Genomic DNA, 22,002 nt, shown 5'->3' with positions numbered 1-22,002 from the left:
GGAAGAACTGAGAGCTTTTCCCCTAAGGTCAGGAGCAAGACAAGGATGTCGACTCTCACCACTTTCATTCAATATCGTACTGGAAGTTGTAGCTACAGCAATTAGACAACAGAAAGAAAAAAGGCATCTGTAAGGAAATAGTAAAACTTTCACTATTTGTAGATGACATAATACTACATATGGAAAACCCTAAAGACTCCACCAAAAAACTACAAGGACTGATAAATGAATTCAGTCAAGTTACAGGATACAAATGTGTAGAAATCTGTTGCATTTCCATATGCTGATAATAAAGCAGAAAAAAGAAAAATTATGAAAACAACCCCATGTACAACTGCACCAAAAATTATACGATACCAAGGAATAAACCTAACCGAAGAGGTGAAAGACCTATACCCTGAAAATTACAAAACACTGATGAACACTGATAAATTGAAGATGACACCAAGAAATGGAAAGACACTCCATGCTCATGGACTAGAATAACAAACACTGCTAAAATGTCTATAATACCCAAAGCAATCTACGCATTTAACACAGTCCCTATCAAAGTACCAATAGCATTTTTCACAGAACTAGAACAAAAAAATCCTAAAATTTATATGGAGCCACAAAAGACCCTGCATAGCCAAAGAAATTTTGAAAAAGAAAAACAAAGCTGGGGGTATCACAAGTCCAGACTTCAAATTATATTACAAAACTGTAGTAATCAAAACAGTATGATACTGGCACAAAAACAGACACATAGATGGAATGGAATAGAAATCAATGGAATAGAACAGAAAACCCAGAAATAAACCCACGGCTACATGATCAATTAATCTTCAACAAAACAGGAAAGAGTATCCCATGGGAAAAAGACAGCATCTTAAACAAATGGTGTTAGGAAAACTGGACAGCCACATGCAAAAGAATAAAACTGGATTGCCTTCTTTCACCATACACAAAAATATATTCAAAATGGCTTAAAGACCTAAATGTGAGAACTGAAACCATAAAAATCCTAGGAGAGCACAGGCAGTAATTTCTCTGACATCGGCCATAGCACCATTTTTCTAGATATGTTTCCTGAGGCAAAGGAAACAAAGCAAAATTAAATTAATGGCTCTACATCAAAATAAAAAACTTCGGTACATAGAAGCAAACAATCAGCAAAACCAAAAAGCAACCTACAGAATGGGAGAAGGTATTTGTAAATGACATATCTGATAAAGGATTAGAGTGTGTGTGGGGGGGGGATTATATATATAAACACAAATGTACGTTCTTTATATCTCATATATATATTACATATAAAGATCATACACAACTCAACACCCAAAAAGCAAATAATCCAATTAACAATAGGCACAAGACATGAACAGACATTCTTCGAAATAAGACATCCAGATGGCCAATAGACACATGAAGAGATGCTCCAACATTACTCCTTATCAAGGAAATGCAAATCAAAACTACAAAGAGATGTCACCTCACACCTGTCTGAATGGCTAAAATCAACAACACAAGAAACAATAGGTGTTGACAAGGATGCGGAGAAAAAGGAACTCTCGTGCCCTGTTGGTGGGAATGCAAACTGGGTAGCCACTGTGAAAACAGTATGGAGGTCCCTTAAAAAGTTAAAAGTAGAACAACCCCATGATCTAGCAATCACACTACTGAGTATTTACCAAACAAAAAACAGAAAACCAAAAACCAAAAACACTAATTCAAAGGGATACATACATCCCTATGTTTATAACAGTATTACTTAAAATAGCCAAATCACAGAAGCAGTCCAAATGTTGTGCATGCGCACATGCACGCACACACACACACCTCTCCACACTGGAATATTATTCAGTCATAAAAAAGAATGAAATCTTGCCATTTGCAATGACATGGATGGAGGTAGAGTGTAATGCTGAGTGAAAGAAGTCAGAGAAAAACAAATATGATCTGATTTCACTCATGTGGAATTTAGGAAACCAAAAAAACAAAAAACAAAAAACACCCCACAAAACATGAGCAAAGGAAAAAAGAGAGAGAGAGAGAGACAAACCAAGAAGTAGACTCTAAACTATACAGAACAAACTGATGGTTATCAGAGGGGAGGGGGTGAAGGGGCTGGGTGAACTAGGTGATGGAGATTAAGGAGGGCACTTGTGATGAGCACTGGGTGATGTGTGGCAAGCGTGGAACCACTATATGCACTATATGGTATACCTGAAACTAATACAACATTGCACATTAACTACACTGGAATTCAAAATAAAATTGTAAAAAGTTACAACAAACTTCAAAGTGGTTAAATTTAAGTATCTTTGCTAGGTATGTTGGGATGTTTGACAAAAAGTCTTTTTTTTTTTTAAAGATAAAAGTATTATTTATTATTACTACTTTTATCACGGTTAGAACAACTCAAGAGTGGAATAATAACAGAGTTCTAACTTTAATTCTCAAATCATTTAGAACATGCCCTGACTTTGAAAATTCACATATTTTAGTTAAGATAATAAAAAACACTCAACTCAGGTTTACTTATGGGATTTCTATAAACTTCACTATATTTTCATCACCATCTGTTTTACCATTTTGTAAGAAAGCGGAGTTTAAGATTCCACAATAGGATAAATGTTTCCAAATTGTGTATGAGCATTCACAGTGGCTCCTAAAACCTTGAATCAAGAAAATTATCCATTTCTGATTAAAATCTAAAACTTACTACGATTCATAATGCTTAAAATACAAAGTAGCATCTCTCTTTGAAACCTTGGTTCCAACTTGCAATGCATAGTGGTAGTTGTCCTTATTCTGACAGTTTGATGAAAACTAACACAGAGCTAGGGGCACCTGGGGTAGCACAGTCGGTTAAGACAAAACTCTTGGTTTTGTCTCAGGTCGTGATCTCAGGGTCATGAGATCGAGCCCTGCCTCCAGGCTCCGAGCCCAGCACAGAGTCCGCTTAAACTTTCCCTCACCCTCTGCCCCTCCCAGCTAGCATGCTCTCTCGTTCCCTCTAAAATAAATAAATCATAAAGCAACTCTACAGCAATTACCTTCCCAACCGACAACTGCACTTACGTCAATGTCCTCTTGCGTGAAAGTTTCTGGATCTTCTCCCATCATGTTGGCTAAATGTCTCTTTCCTATGTTGAACTCTTCAATTTGCTTTTTAATAAAATCCACTGTGTAAGTTTCACGTCTTAAGGCTGCAACATTTTTCTTTGTTGTTACACCTGTGGTGTGCCTTAGCCTTAATATCTAGCAAAAAATATAAACAAAAAGAGAAAAGATTTTAAATTAAAGATTATCTTTAGGCTACCACCTCTAAATGAAACAGGATGTTCAAACAGTTCTCTTTATTATAGTACTCAGTTGGCAAGAGTCTGGAAACAGGTAAAAAGGATTGTTAAGAAAGCCACTGGAAATTGTACTCCACTTATAAAAGCTTGCTTTTAAAAGCCTCTGCTTACAGTTTACTGGCATTTCAACACATTAAAACCCCCAAAAGCCCAAATATGTAAGTGATATGCTACCTCCTTATCTACTACAAACATCCACATTTGATAGCACTTGGCCAATGTCAACTAGTTGTGATATTTGACACACAGGCAATGAAAAGTAAAATGACACTCCCTCAAAAAGAGGCAAATGCACTTGCAGACAGAACTGAGCAGGCAGAAGACAAGAGAAGGAAGAAGCATGTACTGGGGGACAGCACACTTTGGCTACTAGAAGTCACCTTGTTGTAAAGTACAAACATGGCCCATCTTTCAGGGCCTCAAAATAATAGTTTAGCTTAGCTTGAGACTATTCTGTGGTCCTATAAATTGATACAGGGAAGAAACTGCTTCACTAAGCACTGACAAGATTTATCATTAACTTGGTTCAATACACTAACTTACAGAAATAAGGGCTTTCCCATCCTTTTAAACTATCAGTAATGATATCACAATTGCTGCTGTTGATCCTTTTATGCTGTAGCACTAGGAATTTCCCCTCAAGGCATTAACAGTTCACCTACAATAAAGGGTGCTAAAGAACCAGAAAAATGTTTTCAAATGACTGTTCAGCCACATTCAGTGGCTGGATATAACTAGAAAAGATATTTCTGGTCCTGGCTTTTCTCAAAATCTTAATCTGTGGTTCTCTACTTTCATCCCAGCCTCAACAATTTTAAACGCTCTTAAGCAATTCAGACCTTAAGAACTATAATTCTTAGTAACTCCTTCACTTTTCTTTTTATTAACATAAATTTTCTCTGGCACATACCATCACCAACCCATCCCTGCCTCATCCATTCCCTGACCCTTTGAGAACCAGAGATTTAAGTAACTATAATAATTTGTCACCACAGTAACAATAAAAAGCAGAAGAAAAAAATACAGGACAAATATTATAATACCCTATTAATAGTAAAAATTATGTTCTTAAATGCTCACAAATCTAAACAGTGATAAAATGATTTCTTGTTACTCTTAAATAAGATAGGGCCATTTAAAATTCCATGAAACCATCTAGTTTATTTTTCCTCAGGGGAGCACAAAGAACTTTCTCTCTTTATATTATTAATTAAGAATCTTCTTTTTTTAAGATTATATTTATTTATCTGAGAGAGAGAGAGAGAGGGAGCACGAGCAGGGGGAGGGTCAGAGGGAGAAGCAGGCTCCCCTCCTAGCAAGGAGCCTGATGTAGGACTTGATCCCAGGACCCTGCAATGATAATCTGAACTAAAGGCAGATGCTTAACTGACTGAGCCATCCAGGTATTCCATTAATTGAGAATCTTAAGATGCTTTATAAATATACAGTGCTGCTAACAATTAGTAAAACACGACTCAAACTTGCTTACATACAGTGAGCCTGCCCTATTACAGCGTCTTTGTACACCCCTGCTATCTTTCCCCACTGCCAGTGCCAACAGCACCAAATCCTCATTATAAGTTTTGCCATCTTACTCTATTTTTACTTTTTCCAGGGTTTGCTTCTGGTTTTTTTTTTTTTTTTAATGATTTCATGTTTTCTTTGAACACGGGAAGATGTTGCTTCCCGTGTTCAAAGTGAAGAGAAAATGCCTGTCTGCCCCAAGAATCATGGCAAAGCTGCGGATTTGGAGGAGAAAGCCGCTGTCCCCAATGTTCCCCTGCCAAAAGGATGATTACGAGGCTGGTTTTGTAAGTCATATGACAAAAATGTTTTTGTCCACAACTAAAAGAATCCATTCATAATACAGGTGAGCCTACTACACTTTTTACCAATCACCAACCACAGCCCTCAGGAGAAATGAGTCTCCCAGTGAATATGGGAGACTTCCCCTCACTGAAATAATGAGTTCTAAAGGAAGAGTAAGATTAGGAGGGAAGTGATGAGTTCAATTTGGGGCATGAAAAGTTTGAGATGCTTGATGGGCATCTTGGGAGATATAAGTGTCCTCAAAGCAGATGGCTCTGTGGGTGAGTATACAGGAGAGACTGGAGCTGGAGATGCCGTCTTGTTAATAATCAGCACGGGACATGATGTGACACCATCTAAGTAGGGGAAATGACAGGCATTAGTGTTAAGAGTAAGAAACATCTATTTTACTAGGCAAAGAAACAACACAGTTTGTGAGGGAAAGCATAAGATTACTTATGTATTATGGCCATTATTTTTATGAAACAGGACAAGAGATGGGTCTGCAGAGTTAAGTGGGGGGACAGGTTTGATGGACTGAATACTCCATATTCAAAGAGCAATGATACAATGGTTGTAAAGAAGACAGAACAATTAAAGGAAGAAAATAAGAAAAAATCTTAAGCACCCCTTTATACTGGATGTGGGCCAGGAGAATAATGCCAAAAAAACAGTTATTGAATCTATATTCATAGAATAGCTATAATATTTTATTAATTATCTTCCTGTTTCCTATATATTTCCTTTGTATGTTTCAGTGGTACATTCAATGTACTAATTAATTCAGAAGAGTTCTATCATAAGGCAAACTGTACCTTCAAATTATAAAGTATTCCATTCTCAGGCAATACTTTTACCTTGAATTTAATTGCCGAATCACAATATTGCAACCCTTTCAAACTTCTCTTTGCCTTTTCCTGGAATATCACTACCCATATTTTTCATTTAAATTTTAAATCACTTCAGGTTTTGAGTCAATCTGACTTTTTTAATACATGAGAATATCCTATTTAAATGGACTTAATAGATACTGTCTCATTTTTTCATCTTATTTTGTCTTTATCGTTTTTATGTTTTCATTCCTGTTTTCTTTCTTTTGCTAGATGGTCTATAGTTTTTTATATTTGTCTTTTGATCCAGCAATTTAAATACCAAACAGCCTACTTTGATTTTAATAGTGATCACCTATAAGTCTCTTAAGAAAGTGTTTTAAATTATTTCTCCTATCAACTTCAGAAAGTAATACTCATTGAATTCTCACTTATTGTTTACTTCTTCGACCATAGGAATTATCTGTTTTTCTGTCCTCCAACCATATCAGCTTCTCTCAGTCTTACTTCTTATCCCTTTGTACTGCATCCTGTATGATTGTTAAACCTTTACTCCTTGGGTTTTCTGTTTTCTGCAGTGTTAATTCTGCAGTCACTCTGAATGTCACTGGTCCATCTCCAAAAATCTTTCCTTAACCGTTTCTTTAATTGTATCTTGTCTTATAGCCTATTTCATACGGCTCTCCCTCACCCAACCTTTTAAGAATGTCCCTGACAGTTAGTTATAGTTAAAATAATTCTTCCATTTTGTTCAGTAAATTTCCTTTGTGTTTTCTTCATCTCTCTTTCCCACACTGTTCCTTTTCTTTTGTTCCAATAACACTTTAATATCACCTCAAGCAAGAGAGTTGATTATTGCCTTGAGGATTCATTTTCTTCACTTGATTTAAAATTATCTTGTATCTATATTCTTCAGACTTTGTGACATGTGGTGGTTTTCTTAGTTCTAATATAAATGAGGCTTAAAAAACTAAATTTTTTTATTGTTGTTCACTTCAGAAAGAGTTTTGGTTTTTTTTTTTTAAAGCCCCCACTTTGCTATTTTTCATAAAATCTCTTTAGGATCTTTAGGATCTTTTCAAAGACATTTGTATACATTGCCAGAGAATATGACACTCTGGAAATTCCTATTTATTATAAAGCCATCACAGCATCAATGCCAGATTACTGAATAGATTTATAAATGTTCTAAATTATTCCAGCAAGGATTCACACAAAAATATTTACATTCAAAAGAGTCCATTATTCATTAGTACAATCCGTTAAGTAAGATGAGGTTAAATGTGAATCAACTAGGTCTTTAGCTAGGAACAGCCAGAATTCCTGGAGAGAACATGCTTTGCTGATTGAGTACAAATCCCCAACAAAATTTTCTACAGGTTCTACTTCCAACTGAAAAGCTGTAACAGTGAATTTTTCTCACACTTTGCTTTTAGGGACTGGTATAGATACAACTTGACAGATTTGTTTCTTTTTTAAGATAATCAGTGGGTCAGACAACTATAATTTCAATCAAGCAGGTTGCCAAAGAAGCAGACACATCCTGACAGAGCAGTGATGTCCCAAATTTGGCCAAATGCCAGTGCCACACACTACTTTAATGATATTACGAGTATTAAGGAGTTTCCTTTTTGTTCAATTGGATAAAAATGGAACAAAGAAGAACTGCTGCTAATTTTAAAAGAAATGGCAAAAGAAAAAATACTTTGAGGAATAAAAAAGAAAAGTAAAGACTAAAGTCAGATTAGAGAAAACATGGATAGAAACAATATAAGGACATCAAGAGAGAAAGGATAGTAACCCTTTTGAATGAGTTTATATTTTTATCAACTAGCATTCTCTAGATGCAAGCAAAAGAAAATGACTTTGCTTAAGGAAAGGAGACATTTCTTAGAAGACCAAGAGGCGCCCAGGACTATACTTGAAGCAGGCAGCTAAAATCAGGTACTCTAATGATACACAACACATTCAAGAAGTCTGTGGCCATTAAGATAAAATGCTATTCCAACTTTCCTTAGCTCTTTGCTCAGGATCTCACCCGCGGGACTATCTAATGAGGCTACCTTGGGTCAGATGCCCCAGATTACAGTTCTTCCCCATTGTATCTAATGGGGAGGAACTCATTCCTCCTGAGAAAACAGGAGTGCCTGGTGAAAGGGAAATGGACACCAGGTTAAACGAACAAGGAAATCTACTACACTACTTGAGCAAAATTTCACCATTTATATTCTTTCCACAAACTTTTAAAACTTAGAGCCTCAACATACTTCCCAATCAAATGAAATATAGGGGCTTTGCTTGAATTGTACTTTAAACAAACCAACTATAAAAAATTATTGCTGGGACAACCAGAGAAATTTGAACATGGAACAGGTAATAGATGATATTAAAATTATTGTTCATTTTGTCAGATATTTGCATAGTGGCATGGAAGCTATGTGTTGTTGTTGTTGTTTAAGATTTATTTATTTATTTGAGAGAGATAGCATGAGTGGAAGGTAAGAGCAGAGAAAGAGAAGCAGACTCCCCACTGAGCAGGGAGCTGGATGCAGGGACTCGATCTCAGGACCCTGAGATCAGGACCCAAGTGAAGGCAGATGCTTAACCAACTGAGCCACCCAGGTTCCCCCATGATGGGTTCCCCCCCCCTTTTAAAAACTGCCTGTTAGAGATGCACATTCAAGTGTGTGTGTGTGTGTATGGGGAATTGTGAGATTTATATAAAAGCTCACAGGAAAAAAAGGGAGACAGATGAAACAGGATTGGAAAACAGTTACAATTATTGAAGTCAGCTGACTTATACACAGGGTTCATTATAGTATTCTATTTTTATAAATGCCTGACAGAACATGGTTTATTTTTCATAATAAAATTCTAAAAAGTAAACTATTTTACAAGTTCATTTGACAAATTTGGGCAACTACAATGGGCCAGGCTATCTACAGAATTTTAACAGAAATAACTGTCAAGCAGAACCGAGTTGGTGTTAAAATGAGAACACTGCCATACCGAGAGAAGGAAATACGAAGTATGGTCAAATTGCAGTTTTCTTACTTAAGTTACCAATCTATCTGGCAAAAAGAAGTGTGGCAGGTGATCACATGTATACACATGTGTATATGCACATGTACACATGCACATAATCCTATATGTAAGAACCCTTCCCAAGTTCAAATTCAGGAAATGAGTGAGCATCTAGGAGGTATCTATGGGCACTGTACTACGCATCAGAATAGGGATACAAAGGTTATGCTATTTATCTCAAGAGGTTTACAGCTAGGGGAAAGACCTAAATACACAAGACACTTATTTCATAAAAAAGAAGTAAATGTGGGTCTTTCATAGTTGCAAACAGCTTTCAATGGCTCCCAGTAATTCTACCATTGGTATTCTTTTTTTTTTTAATTAAAGATTTTATTTATTTATTTGACAGAGATCACAAGCAGGCAGAGGCAGGGAGAGAAAGAGAGGGAAGCAGGCCCCCTGCCGAGCGGAATGCCCAACATGGGGCTCCATCCCAGGACCCCAAGACCATGACCTGAGCCGATGGCAAAGGCTTAACCCACTGACCCACCCAGGTGTCCCCCAACCATTGGTATTCTTTCTGTTGTTCAATCTCCTCCCCTTGAGCATGGTCTTCTGTAACTTGCTTGAGTAACCTCTTTCTAATGACCAGAATATTACTAAAGTGACAGAGTGTCACCTTTAAGATTATGTAACAAAGACTGCGCTCCCTCTTTTTCTTTCCTGTCCTGATCAACCTGATGGAAGCCAGATGTGGTATGCTGTACTACAGAGACCCACATGACAAGAACTGAGGGTGGCCTCCAGCCAACAGCCCATCCAACAGCCTGCAGGATATGAATCCCACTAACACCCACAATGAACAAACTGGGAGGAAGATTTCCACCCTCCAGCCCCGAGACAATTAGAGCCACAGCCAACACGTGGAATGCTACATTATGGGTGACCCAGAAGGAAGACCCGGCAGATTGCAGATTGCCTGCAATCCTGACCCATAGAAACCATGAAATAACATATGTTTGCTGTTTATAAGGTGCAGAATTTGGGGGTAACTTGTTAGGCAGCAATAAGTAACTAATTCATCATCCTACTTACAACAATGAAGCATAATAAAAGTAGATTTAGTACATTAACTCTATCCTTAAAAGGACAGGATGAGATCTCAAAAAAAAAAAAAAAAAAAAAATACCCTTATCCTATCAAAGGAGTTTTAAATTCCATTGCTAATAAAATGGGATTTTTAAAAAATTCAAAAGTTACCTAGGGGAAAACATAACCAATTTACCGAGCTGCAGACAGCATTTGATACAAATGGAAGTCAATTTTTAATTTCAAAGAGTTTTTAAGCAATTTATCAGTAAACTTTATTAAGACCCTATCATAAACCAGCCGTATGCTATGATAAATACAGGACATTATAATCTCTAGGCACCCATAAGATGAAAGAAGGAAAGAACAGATACTTAAGACAAGAACAATGTTTTTACAATAAAAACAAAATACACAAGGGCTAAGCCACCAAATGTTATTGGTCATTCCTTGGCAGACAGTCCGATTCAACAAGGGCGGCGGGTATTGACCCAGTGAACACGGAAAGTTTAAGCACTAAGTGTTTGGTAGAAAATAAAATTAAAAGGATGTATCATTGATAACTGGCTTTCAAAACAGGAAACTGGTCTACTGGTTTTCCTTATTATAAAAGTCAAAGGGGTGCCTAGCTGGCTCAGTCAACAGCATGCAACTCTTGATGTCTGGGATGTAAATCCAAGTCCCATGCTGGGTGCAGAGATTACTTAAAAATAAATCTTAAAAAAAAAAAAAAAATCAAGGGCACCTGGGTGGCTCGGTCAGTTAAGCATACCACTCTTGGTTTCGCTCAGGTTATGAACTCAGGGTCCTGAGATGGAGCCCCAAGTTGGGCTCCGTGCTCAGCGGGGGGGCGGGGAATCTACTTGAGGATTCTCTCTCTTCCTTTTCCTCTGACCTACCTCCCCTGTGCTCACACACACTCTCTGTATGTAAAATAAACAAATCTTTTTTAAAAAGTCATAAATATTTCAGAAAGCTAAGTTAACATTTTTACATTATATTGATAGAGGATTTGGGAATCCATGGGTAGCCTTTGTAGGACATCATGACTGTCAACTGCTTATAATGCCAGTGCGGCTCTCACTAGTTTAAGACAAAAAAACAAAACAAAACAAAAAGCCCAAGTACCTTAGTATAGCAAAACAGATCATAATCTGGGCCCTGCCAAAGTTTCTTATCTCTCACCATTCTTGCACAAATTACTACACCAATTATAACTGCTATAACCAATTAGTTGTTGCTGCTAGATCCACTGACTGTAGGTCTCTGTCCCTTCTGTACCTATTAACATCATCATAGAACAGAACACCTCTTTTTTCATGGAGCTCCTAACTGCTCCTGAAGACTGTATCATCTCCTTTGAGAAGCTGCCCATCACTCTATCCATTTCAACCCATTTGCACTAGGTACTGCACTTCTGTGCTCTTCTGTACTTACCTCTGCAAACCTTTATGGTAAACTGTGTGTAGGTCACCAATATTCAGGGGTTTATAACCTGAAGTTTCACCATTCACAAATAAGATTCCCTCCTCCATCCCGAATTTGGTTTACTTAGATATTTGTAATTGTAGTGGCATTAATACAAAGCATGTATATAAGATGGGTACACAAGAGGAAGTCTGCTAGTTAGGGTCCCAACTAAGCACACAGGAGTCATAGTTTAATGGAACTTGTTTCTTTTTCCAGATGGCATCAGTGTTTCTCACTTTTTTGACTGTGAACCATAGTAATAACTACTATTTAGATCACCACCTAGGACACACTTATACATATAATAAAATGCAAAAATACCCTATGAGATGTATTTGTTATTATTATTCCATCCTTTTGGAAATATGGCCCCTAAGAAAAATGTAACTATATTTTTCTTTTCCTGAGTGAGAAAGAGAGCATGTTTGTGTGTGCGCAGGTGTGGGGGGCAGAGCGAGAGAGGGAGAGAGAACCCTAAACAGGCTCTATCCCCAGCCCCCCGGTTTGATCCATGACCCTGAGATCTTGACCTAAGCCCAAATCAAGTTGGATGTCCAACCGACAGAGCCACCCAGGTAGCCCAAGAAAAATATAACTATTAATGTTAGATACAGAAGTGAAGGAGTATTAATATTTAAGACAGACAAAAAAAAAAACTTTTATGAATATCTTTAATCACATATATGGTAATAGTAAGGGTCTGAGTGGGGTCAGTTAAGTCCTTTAGTTATACGTGAGATGCGCTTCTTGTGGTAAAATATAAGCTGTGACACTACAAAGGAATTTGGGGATTCGGCAGTTTCAGGATCATCCCTGGAGAGTACTAAGGGTCAAAACTGTCTGGTAATATATTATTTGATAATGATTTGTTTACTTCACAGTGGCTGGCTCAAGTAAAGTGCTCAGTAAACATTTACCATATGGAGGGGGGAAAAAGCTTTATTTTAGTCAAGGAGATGAAAATTAAAGTAGCAAGGAGAAATCGCTGTTCACCCATCTTCCTGAAAAAAATAGCTAATGCCAGTAGAAAAGGGGGCATGCTCATATATCAGTGATGGGAGTGTGGATTGCTACTGCCTTCCTGGAAAGCTGTGGAAATATCTATTCAAATGTAAGATGTACACATACTTTGCAACAATAAACTCCCAACGGGAATGCTCTTCTACACAAATAAAAGGAATAGTACCTAAGAATTATTACAGAATGTTAACATATTAATGGTAAGAAATCGTTAACAAAATAAATGGCCATCAACCATTACCACTAACACATATGTATGCATATGATAAAAAGGATCATAGAGAAAGACAGAGGATACACAGATTCTGGAGTCTGAGGGAGGGAAAGAAAGTTAGCACCCCTCCCACCCCACACATACATACATAAAGTGTCAGCAATGAAAACATTCTATATGCTACAGCCCCTTTTATAGCTAACTAAGCATATGCAGGGAAAACATACTCAAAAGAGATGCATGAAAAGATGAAAGTTTCAACATATTTTCCAACAATAGAGTATTAAGAGGTGCCCGGTTGGCTGAGTCGGTTATGCATCCAACTCTTTTTTGGCCCAGGTCATGATCTCAGATCCTGGGCTGGAGGCCCAAGTAAGGCTCCACGACTGAGCAGGGAGTCTGCTTCTGCTTCTCCCTCTGCCTCTGTGTCTTCCCATACTCATGCTCTCTCTCTTTCAAATAATAAAATCTTTTTTAAAAGTATTTAAAAATAAGTGATGGATAAATGAATAGATGGACTGGTTGATTTAGATTAAAATATAAAAGATTTAAAAATTTGATTAAAATATAAAAGAAAGATAATTTTTAAAAGCATTCCTTTTTTCAATAGTTTTTATATAATATTTGACTTCTTTACAATATTTGGTACTTGTTTATCACTTTCCCTACTTAAAACATTCGCCTGTTTTCCAGGACATCACACTGTCTGGTCTCCACCCTACTTCTTTAGCAGTTCATTCTCAATCTTTAGGGTGTTCTTCTTTCTTGACTGCTGTCCTTCAGGACCTGTCCCTCCATTTATAACAATTCAGGACACGTTCACTAGGTGTTTGAATTCACTTCCAGAGCCTTGATTACTATATACAAGTTAACGGAGGCTTTGTAAATCAGATCTCTCCTTGAACTATAAACCTGTCAATCTTTGGGCCTACTGGAAATCTCCTCTTGGACATCCCAATTAAAACTGTATAATAAACATAATTACATCCGAAACTTAACTCATTTTCTTCCCTCTCAAAACTTTTCCCTTCTTTTGAGATCCCATGTCAGCAAATGGCACCATCACCCAACTGAGTTCCGTGAAGCTAAAATCTTGGCTTCTCACTGCTCTCAGGAGTCAAGGAAATGTGAAAGTTCTGGTCTCCATCTCTCCAGAGACAAGATTTTGGGGGAAAATTAAGAAAACAGAAACTGCACAGATGCAAGGCACTTTTAAAGTCACTACTGTCCATCTCATCCACTGTGACTTTCTCCAGTAAGTCTTCCAGCCTACTGCAGAAGTCCAGTTCTCATTTACCTCCCCTGGCGCGGCCCTCCTCCACACTGGACCGCAGGCAAGCCGGAAGGACCCGACCCACCACACCTAAGGCATGGACTCCCCTCAGCTTGGCAGCCAACTCAAGGAAGAGGGGTGGCTCTAGTTCTGTCTGCAGACAACTTCCTCACTGCACCCTACGAAAACCAGAAACAACCTGGACTGGCCGCTGCAAACCAACACCCATTTCTCCTCTCTCAACCTCAGACCTCAACTAAATACCCCAGACCCCTAAGTCCCCGTCTGAGGGCACGTGAGACGCCAGAGGAAGGTTGCGGCCGCGTATCCACATCTTTGCGCTACACGGACCAGTGCTTCTCCCTTACCTGGAATCCAGTATCTGTCTGCAACTCAGCAGCCGCGGCTTTCCAAACGCCTTGTCTCCGGGTGAGGCTAACCCTACCTCCGAGAAAGAGCCGGTAGAAAGCTGCTGCGCCGCAGAACACACAGGGAGTCGCCATATTGGCTACCAGAGAGCCCGGCGGCCGGGCAAAGGGGCAGGACTTGATAAAGCCTGCGCAGGCGCGGGTGGGAGCTGGGTTCCGGGGGCTGTCGGGAAGAAACAGGGGGCGTGTTCTGCAGGGCGGAGCGGCTCGTCGCTGGTTGGGTGTGTGAGCCCTCGGGGCGTGTCCGACTCCACCCCCTTGCTCGTCGTAGTCCTAAACTGAAGCGCTTGGCCTCTTTCCTCTCCCGCAGCTCCTGAATTCTCTGGTGGTTTAAGTCTCGGTAGACTTTCACGTGGCTCTTCAACCAGCCCTTCCTTCCCTGTCTGGGGCTGCACCTCGAGCCGGCTCTCCTCGAACGGCAGAACTCGCGCCAAAGCAGAGGCTCTTGTTCTTGCTCACGCAAGAATGAACTCCAAGCCTTGGCTGCTTTATATGTCTTTCTACCATGGGTTTCCCCTTCTCTCTACCTTTCCACGCTTTCAGGGTCCAGGGTCTCCACCTGCCTCCAGCAACTGCCAAACCACTCTACTTTCCATGGCGCTCACACTTCTATTGTTGAACTGTATAACGCGCAGGCTAAACCATTCACAGATGAGGACGAAACAGCCTTAGCCATGTTTACGCGCCTCTCCTTGCAGTGTCAGCACTAAGCCTCGCTTGAAACCCAATCAGAATTAAATGCACCGTCATGGAATAAAAATGAGTATAACTTGCTTCCGGAGACTTGTGGGCCCTTGAGAGTAACAAAATACATTTTTCTACAAAATACATTTTTAAATGATGCAGTAAGCCGCTCTGAAAGGATTTCCAAACATTTAGAATGGAAGGATCAGTAAAATTAAAACACAAACACACAAAGTTGTCAAGAAAATACATATACCATCATTTCTTAAAACACATTTAGTCATTAAAAAGGTAGAAATGACATAATCCCAGAAAAAAAAAAAAACTGTTCTTTTAAATGGAATGTATTTTGCTGAATTGAAAACTCACTCTTGTTCTGTTACTACCTTTTAGAATAGTAAAACTTTCATCAGAAATTGGCAGAGGTTCACAAATTTGGGAACCAAAACTTCATAGCTCATTCAAATAGGTGCCTTTAGACAGCAGTTCCCACACATTGTCACAAAAAGGTTTTTAACTTAGTTGTGGGTATTTAGTTAAATAGAAAACAAATAAATATGTGGAAGCAGAATTTTTACTATTTCTTTTTAATAATGACATTCTGGAACATATAAGAACTAAGTAAGTTTGGAAATTAAGGTGAGGGATTGTAGGGCTTTTTTTCTTTTCTTTTTTTTTTTTCTCCTAAAATCCATGTTACAATATTTCATTAGATTACAGTAAAGTGAATGTAATACATTTCCTGCCTCTAGGGGCAACACTTGGACTGCTGCATGAAATTTCCCATGTAGCCTTTGAGTTTGGAACAAATATACCATTATAGGTTGACATTAGGTACATAATTTGGAGTCAGAAGAAAAGACTGGAATCAGGAATGTGCTGGTAAACTTCTCAGGTCATGATCCCAGCGTCCTGGGATCGAGTCCCACATCGGGCTCCTTGCTCCGCAGGGAGCCTGCTTCTCCCTCTGACTCTGCCTTCCACTCTGTCTGCCTGTGCTCGCTCTCACTCTCTCTCTTACAAATAAATAAATAAAATCTTTAAAAAAAAAAAAAAAAAATAAAATAAAATAAAATATGTAAAAAAGAAAAATTGTAGTTTTACCACACAGCTAAAACTTAGATTCATTTAAGTTTCCTCTCATTTTCTGAACACCTCTTATGTCAGTGGCATCAGGCATCCTAGGCACAAGGCTCATAAGTCCCGAAGGTCCAATATGGTGGAATCACATCTAATGTGAGGGTTTGGTTCTAAAGTCAGCTTATAGTCAAAATGAATTAACAAGTGCTGCTGAGATGTGAGGTAGCAATAACTTGTAGATGCTTCTGGTGGGAGTACAGACCTCCTGAAATCAACCAATCAATCAATGATGTTAAAAGGACTATACCCTACAATCCATCAATTGCAGTCTTAGGTATATAGCCTGTATTATCATAAATTCTTGGGCAGTATACCAGAAGACATGTATCTATGTCATCAGCGAGACCACTGAACTCGAGAAACTTCTAGAAGCTCTGATTAATTGTAAATTTTATCTTTTAGAAAATAACAAATTGTCAGAGGCAGGCCTCTGGCCAGGGCGGCCTCCGCCATTAAAAGATGGCGCCTGGCTAGTTGCCAGGTTAGGATTGCCTCCTGAGACTAAGCGGAATGCCCAAAGAGGAAGTAAACAGCATTGGTTGCTAGCGAAGTTGTTCGTTTAGGTGCACAGCCTGATTCGCTCCCTCCTGTACCCTGCTCACTGATTGGTCATGTAAGCGTATATAAGTGTGTAGACTTGCGGAAATAAAGAGGGAGAAGATGCATCCGAACTGGGGCTTCCTGTCGTCCTTGCGCGTCGAGGGCGATAATAAATGGCTGGAGCAAGAAAAAAAAACAAAAAACAAACAAAAAAAACCTTTGAATACGACCCTCCCCCCAGAACAGACACCTGGGCAGATGAATCATGAAGTATCTGAGTTTCATTATAATGTTAAAATCCCCACGCTGAGAGGAACATAGCCTCATTAGCATAACATACAACATATGTATAGACATGTTTTCTGAGTGGGAATGTGTAACTCTATGCCTGACCATTGCAAGTGACGATGAAACCTTCCCCTCTAAATATCCATCCCAAACCCTAATAAAATGAACTTCCTTATCCCTGCTCTGGGAGACACAGCTTTGGGAAGATTCACATGATCTCAGGCAACTCCACCTGGTGTAGTCTCTGTGGCTAAGTCACCAAGGAGCAGACACACATCAGTGCATAAACATAAGAATATTCATAACATTCTTTTCTGGGTTTTTTTTTTTGTAACAGCAAAAGTAACCATTTATTGATCAGAGGATGGATGGATGTCAATGACAATGAATGAACCACAACCACACAATATGGATGGGTTTCATCAGGTAGAGAAAAAAAAAGTCACATATGCTTACCTAGTCTGATTCCATTTATATAAAGTTCAAAACCACGTAAAATGAAACGAGATATTGTTTAAGGGTCTATCCCTATCTGTCATAAAACCATAAAGAAAAGCAAGAGCATGATCAACACCCACTTGGGAATAGTAAATAACCCAGGAAGGAGGGAGAGGGTGCCGTGAGCAGGGCACACAGAAGTGTCAGTGTTCCTGCTAATGTTCTTTGTCTTTAGATGACTGGTGGACATACAGGTGTTCATTTTATCCTTGAATTTCTAAAAATATAGATACACATAACAGGTAGAGCTGATTTCATCTCACCTCCTGCCGTGACTCACACCAGGAGATGTGGCAGGCTATGGCGGGAGTGTAAATTGGTACCAATTGTTATTTCTTTTTCCTGTGTTTCTCATATCCCATTTCCTTACTCTTCTCTTCTTCAGTATCCCTTCTTCATCTCTTTCTTCCCCCTCCCTGTGTAGATTGCTTAATGATGAATGATGTCATTTCCAGAAAAATCGTACACACACGCACACACACACGCGCGCACACACACATACACACAGACACACACCTTTAAAAGATTCCTGGAACTAGAGTTTCGTGAATCAGTGTGAAAAAACTTAGCCTAAGAAAAGCACAAAGTCTTCATGGGTCCACAGATAACTGAGCTCTTCAGAGAACTTCAGGTCAAAGATGAACAAACACTCCATGGTTCATGGAAAGTGCACTGAATTTGGATTAAGAAATATGTGTTATTGTCTGAACTCTGCCACAAACTCTTTGACACTTGGTGGTTCGTTTAGCTTATGGAAAACCTACGTTCCTCATTAGTGTAACCGAGGGGTGGATGAGATCAGTGGTTCTCAAAAGTATGGTCCTCAGAGCAGGAACCTCAGCATTCCTAATTACATTGTATATTAAATTGTGTCCAATTCAGAAGATGATGAAGTCCTAACACCCAGTACCTCATAACATGAACTTTTTTGGAAATAAGAGTTGTTCCAGAAGTAACCAGGTAAAAAAGAGGTCATTGCCGTGGGTCTTAATCCAATATGGTAATATTTTAGGAAGTCTCAGACCTCCAGCCTCCAGAATTGTGAAATAATAAATTTCTGTTGCTTAAGGCACCAATTTTATAGCACTTTCTTACAGCAGCCCCAGGAATATACCCAGTGTATTGTTTTTTTAAAACGTCTACAATTTTTGGTACTCCTCCTTTTTTATTTTTTAAGAGAAGATTTTATTTATTTGAGAGAGAAGGCATGCACAAGAGGGAGTATGAGTCAGAGGAGGGGCAGAGGGAGAAACAGAGTCCCCACTGAGCAGGGAGCCTGATGCAGGACTCGATCCCAGGACCCCGGGATCATGACCCAAGCCAAAGGTAGACGCTTAACTGACTGAGCCACCCAGGTACTCCGGTATGCCTCCTTTTAAAAGGTGAAGTCCTTCCTTTAATATATGAGCTGGATTTAATGACCTATCTCTGAAGGATAGACTTTGGATACTAGTCACAAAAGCTGGCTTCCTGCTTGCTCTCTGTCTCTTGAAGCACCCACTCTGGGGAGAATTTAGATGCTGTGTGGTGAGACAGCCATCCGGAGAGATCTGCCTAGGGAGGCACAAAAGTCTCTTGCTAAGAGAGGTGGGAGTGAGCCATCCTAAAACTGGGTCCTCCAGCCAAGTCTTCATATGACTTCAGTCCCCAACCAACAGTTTGATTACCACCTCATTAGAGATCCTGAGCCAGAGACACCAATCTTAGACTCTGGGACATAGAAATTATGCAAAAATATATGTACGTTCTTAAAAGAAGCCACTATGATATGGGGTAATTTGTCATGCAGCAATAAATAAAAAACACACCTGGGAATTCCTTAGAAATGCAAATTCTTCAGTCCCAGTCCAGACCTACTACATCTCGAAGTGAGACCCAGCATAAAGCCTTCCAAATCATTCACAGTTTTTGTCGAGAATAGATTCCATTACATTTCATCTGGTGTCAGTATCCTTTCATCCCGGCCATCTGGTCTGACCCTGCAGATTCCTATGTGCCTTTTGTGTGCATGTGTGGTTAAAAAATACATAATATAAAGTTTACCATTTTAACAATTCTGAGTGTATATAGTTCAGTGGCATTAAATACAGTTACAGTGTTGGGCAATCAGCACCACCATCCATCTCCAGAATGTGTCAATCTTCCCAAACTGAAACTCTGTCCCCATCAGACACCTCCCAGTCTCCCTCTTCCCACTCCCTGGTAACCACCCTCCTCCCACTTTCTGTCTTCATGTATTTGACTATTTTAAGTACCACAGCTAAGTGATATCACACAGAATTTGTCCGTTTGGGCCTGCCTTATTTTACTTAGCATACCATTTCCAAGTTTCACCCATGTGGTAGCATGTCTTAGGATTTTCATTCCTTTTTAACGATCAATAGTATTCCATTGTACATAGGTTCCACATTCAGTCTATCTGTCCATCCATCATGGGACACGTGAGTTGTTTCCACCTTCTGGCTATTGTGAATAATGGTGCTATGAACACTTGTGCACAAGTGTCTATTTGAATCCCAGCTTTCAGTCCTTTTGGGTACATGTCCAGAAGTGACATTGCAGGATTCATGTTTTTAATGGGGCCAGACTTCCAACTTAACCTACCCAGGCAGGTGCCCACACATCTTCAGTGAAATTTAAATCTACAACTTAAAAAGTTTTTATTATCTAGACCAGCTAAATACGCGGTATACATGGAATAAGGAAATGAGTAATGCAAATTTCACTGAAGTGTAAAAATATTTATGAGAGGTAATTTTAGTACCTAATTGCTATATATGAAGCTTCTATAACAGTTTAAAAACTGAATCCATCTCAGCCTGCAAGTAAATCTATTCTCCCCAAATGCATATACTTTACAATATTAATTGCATTTTAATTAATAACAAAGAGAACAAATATCTTCTTTGGTGTTTTCCCCCACTGCGTTCAATGTGGACGCAATCCATCCACATATGCTCTTTACCCACGAGCTGTCAATTATGCTTGCTATAAAAGACACAGCACTTAGGGAGCTGTCAGTCAAGGCTGTTATGATGCTTCAAGAATCATTTCTCCAGGCTTCGTTATCAAAAATAAAACAAATTTACATGGAGCATAAAGGTGGATCGATCACACCATTTGCTGTGCATTGAAAATGATTTCCAACATACATAGTTTCACGGCAATGTGCTTAGGGCCAGTGTCTTCTTGACCATATTTGTAATTATTTTGCATAGATTAAGACATTTTTTTTTAAGTGCAAGTAGCCAGTAGAAGTAGATACTCTGGGTGGTGGAATTAGAAGTGGTTTCCATGTTAGGAATAGTAGCATGTACAAAATGTTCTACGACGTTCTGGGTATTTCTTTCATTCATGCCCTCCCTTCGCATGGATTTGACTCGGTACAGGACTCCCTTGTGATGAGCCCTGAACAGAAGTAAAGAAGGTCTAGAAAACGGGAGCTAAACAGCCAAGCTTATAGACTGAATATAGTCAAGATACTGGGATTTCAGAACAAAACAAAACAAAAAACGGTTAGGAAGGAATATAATTGGAACCAATAAAATCAGTGAGGGCCTGGCTAAAATAAATATAGACTTAATAATCCAATGCCAGAACACTAGAGCCAAAATAAACTTCCCCAGGCATAAAGAGACTATTTTAGGACAAAGAGAGGAGGTGCCACTTTACACAGCAGGGAGTCGATTTTAAAAAGTGGATTGTGGGGAAGAAGTTGATGCAGCCTGAAAATGTAAATAAGTAGAAGATTGTCATCTGGGCCTGAAAAAAAAGAGATGTTCTGAAGTATATTCTTCATTCTTATGCTTTTGAGGAAGTGAAGGTAAGAGCAACATATTGCCAGCATTTCTGAGAAAGCGCCTGCATTTCGATGGACCATGAAACACAATTCTAAGAAATATGGAAGAGAGCTGTATAAATTATACATCGTATGCAAGTGAACACACACAAAATATTAATTGAAAGAGTATTGTGTAATATTACATGGCAGTCGCTGGATAAAACTATCTCATCTCTTTATGAATAGTTTGCTGTGATTAGATTGTAAACACCTGCGTGGTGTTATTTTGACTTTAGACTCAAAGTAACAGTTTTATCCAGGGTCTAAGTTTTGCCTCATTGGATCGTAGCAACATCCTTACGAGGGAGCTACTATTATTATCCTCATATTAGACATAAGGAAGTTGAAGCATGGCTGTGTTAAGTAATTTGTGTAGGGTCTTACAGCTAAGGAGGTCTGGAGCCGAGCAACATGGTACCAGAAGACTCATGCCTAACCACACTTCCATATAATGTCCTGTCCCAGGAGAATTGTGAGTTAGTTAACCAGCGTGTCTTGAGAACCCTAACT

General features: G+C 39.0%; 1 protein-coding gene across 2 annotated transcripts in view; it reads right to left on the bottom strand.

The window, feature by feature from the left end:
- MRPS9 (mitochondrial ribosomal protein S9) overlaps positions 1 to 14,636 on the bottom strand; it is a 64,036-nt gene extending 49,400 nt beyond the window's left edge. Inside the window, exons 1-2 of one of the 2 annotated variants that reach the window (XM_059406363.1) lie at positions 14,442 to 14,636; positions 3,064 to 3,243 (exon numbers count right to left, since the gene is read on the bottom strand). In XM_059406363.1, coding sequence (XP_059262346.1) covers positions 3,064 to 3,243; positions 14,442 to 14,576 — 315 coding nt within the window. In that variant the 5' untranslated portion in view covers positions 14,577 to 14,636. The remainder of the gene's footprint in view (positions 1 to 3,063; positions 3,244 to 14,441) is intronic. The other variant, XM_059406362.1, reaches the window with a different exon arrangement.
- Positions 14,637 to 22,002: the final 7,366 nt, after the last annotated feature.

This window comes from Mustela nigripes, chromosome 7 (assembly GCF_022355385.1).
Source record: "Mustela nigripes isolate SB6536 chromosome 7, MUSNIG.SB6536, whole genome shotgun sequence".
NCBI classification, from domain to species: domain Eukaryota; kingdom Metazoa; phylum Chordata; class Mammalia; order Carnivora; family Mustelidae; genus Mustela; species Mustela nigripes.
Note: the sequence above shows the minus strand (reverse complement) of the source record. Positions and strands in the feature narration are given on the sequence as shown.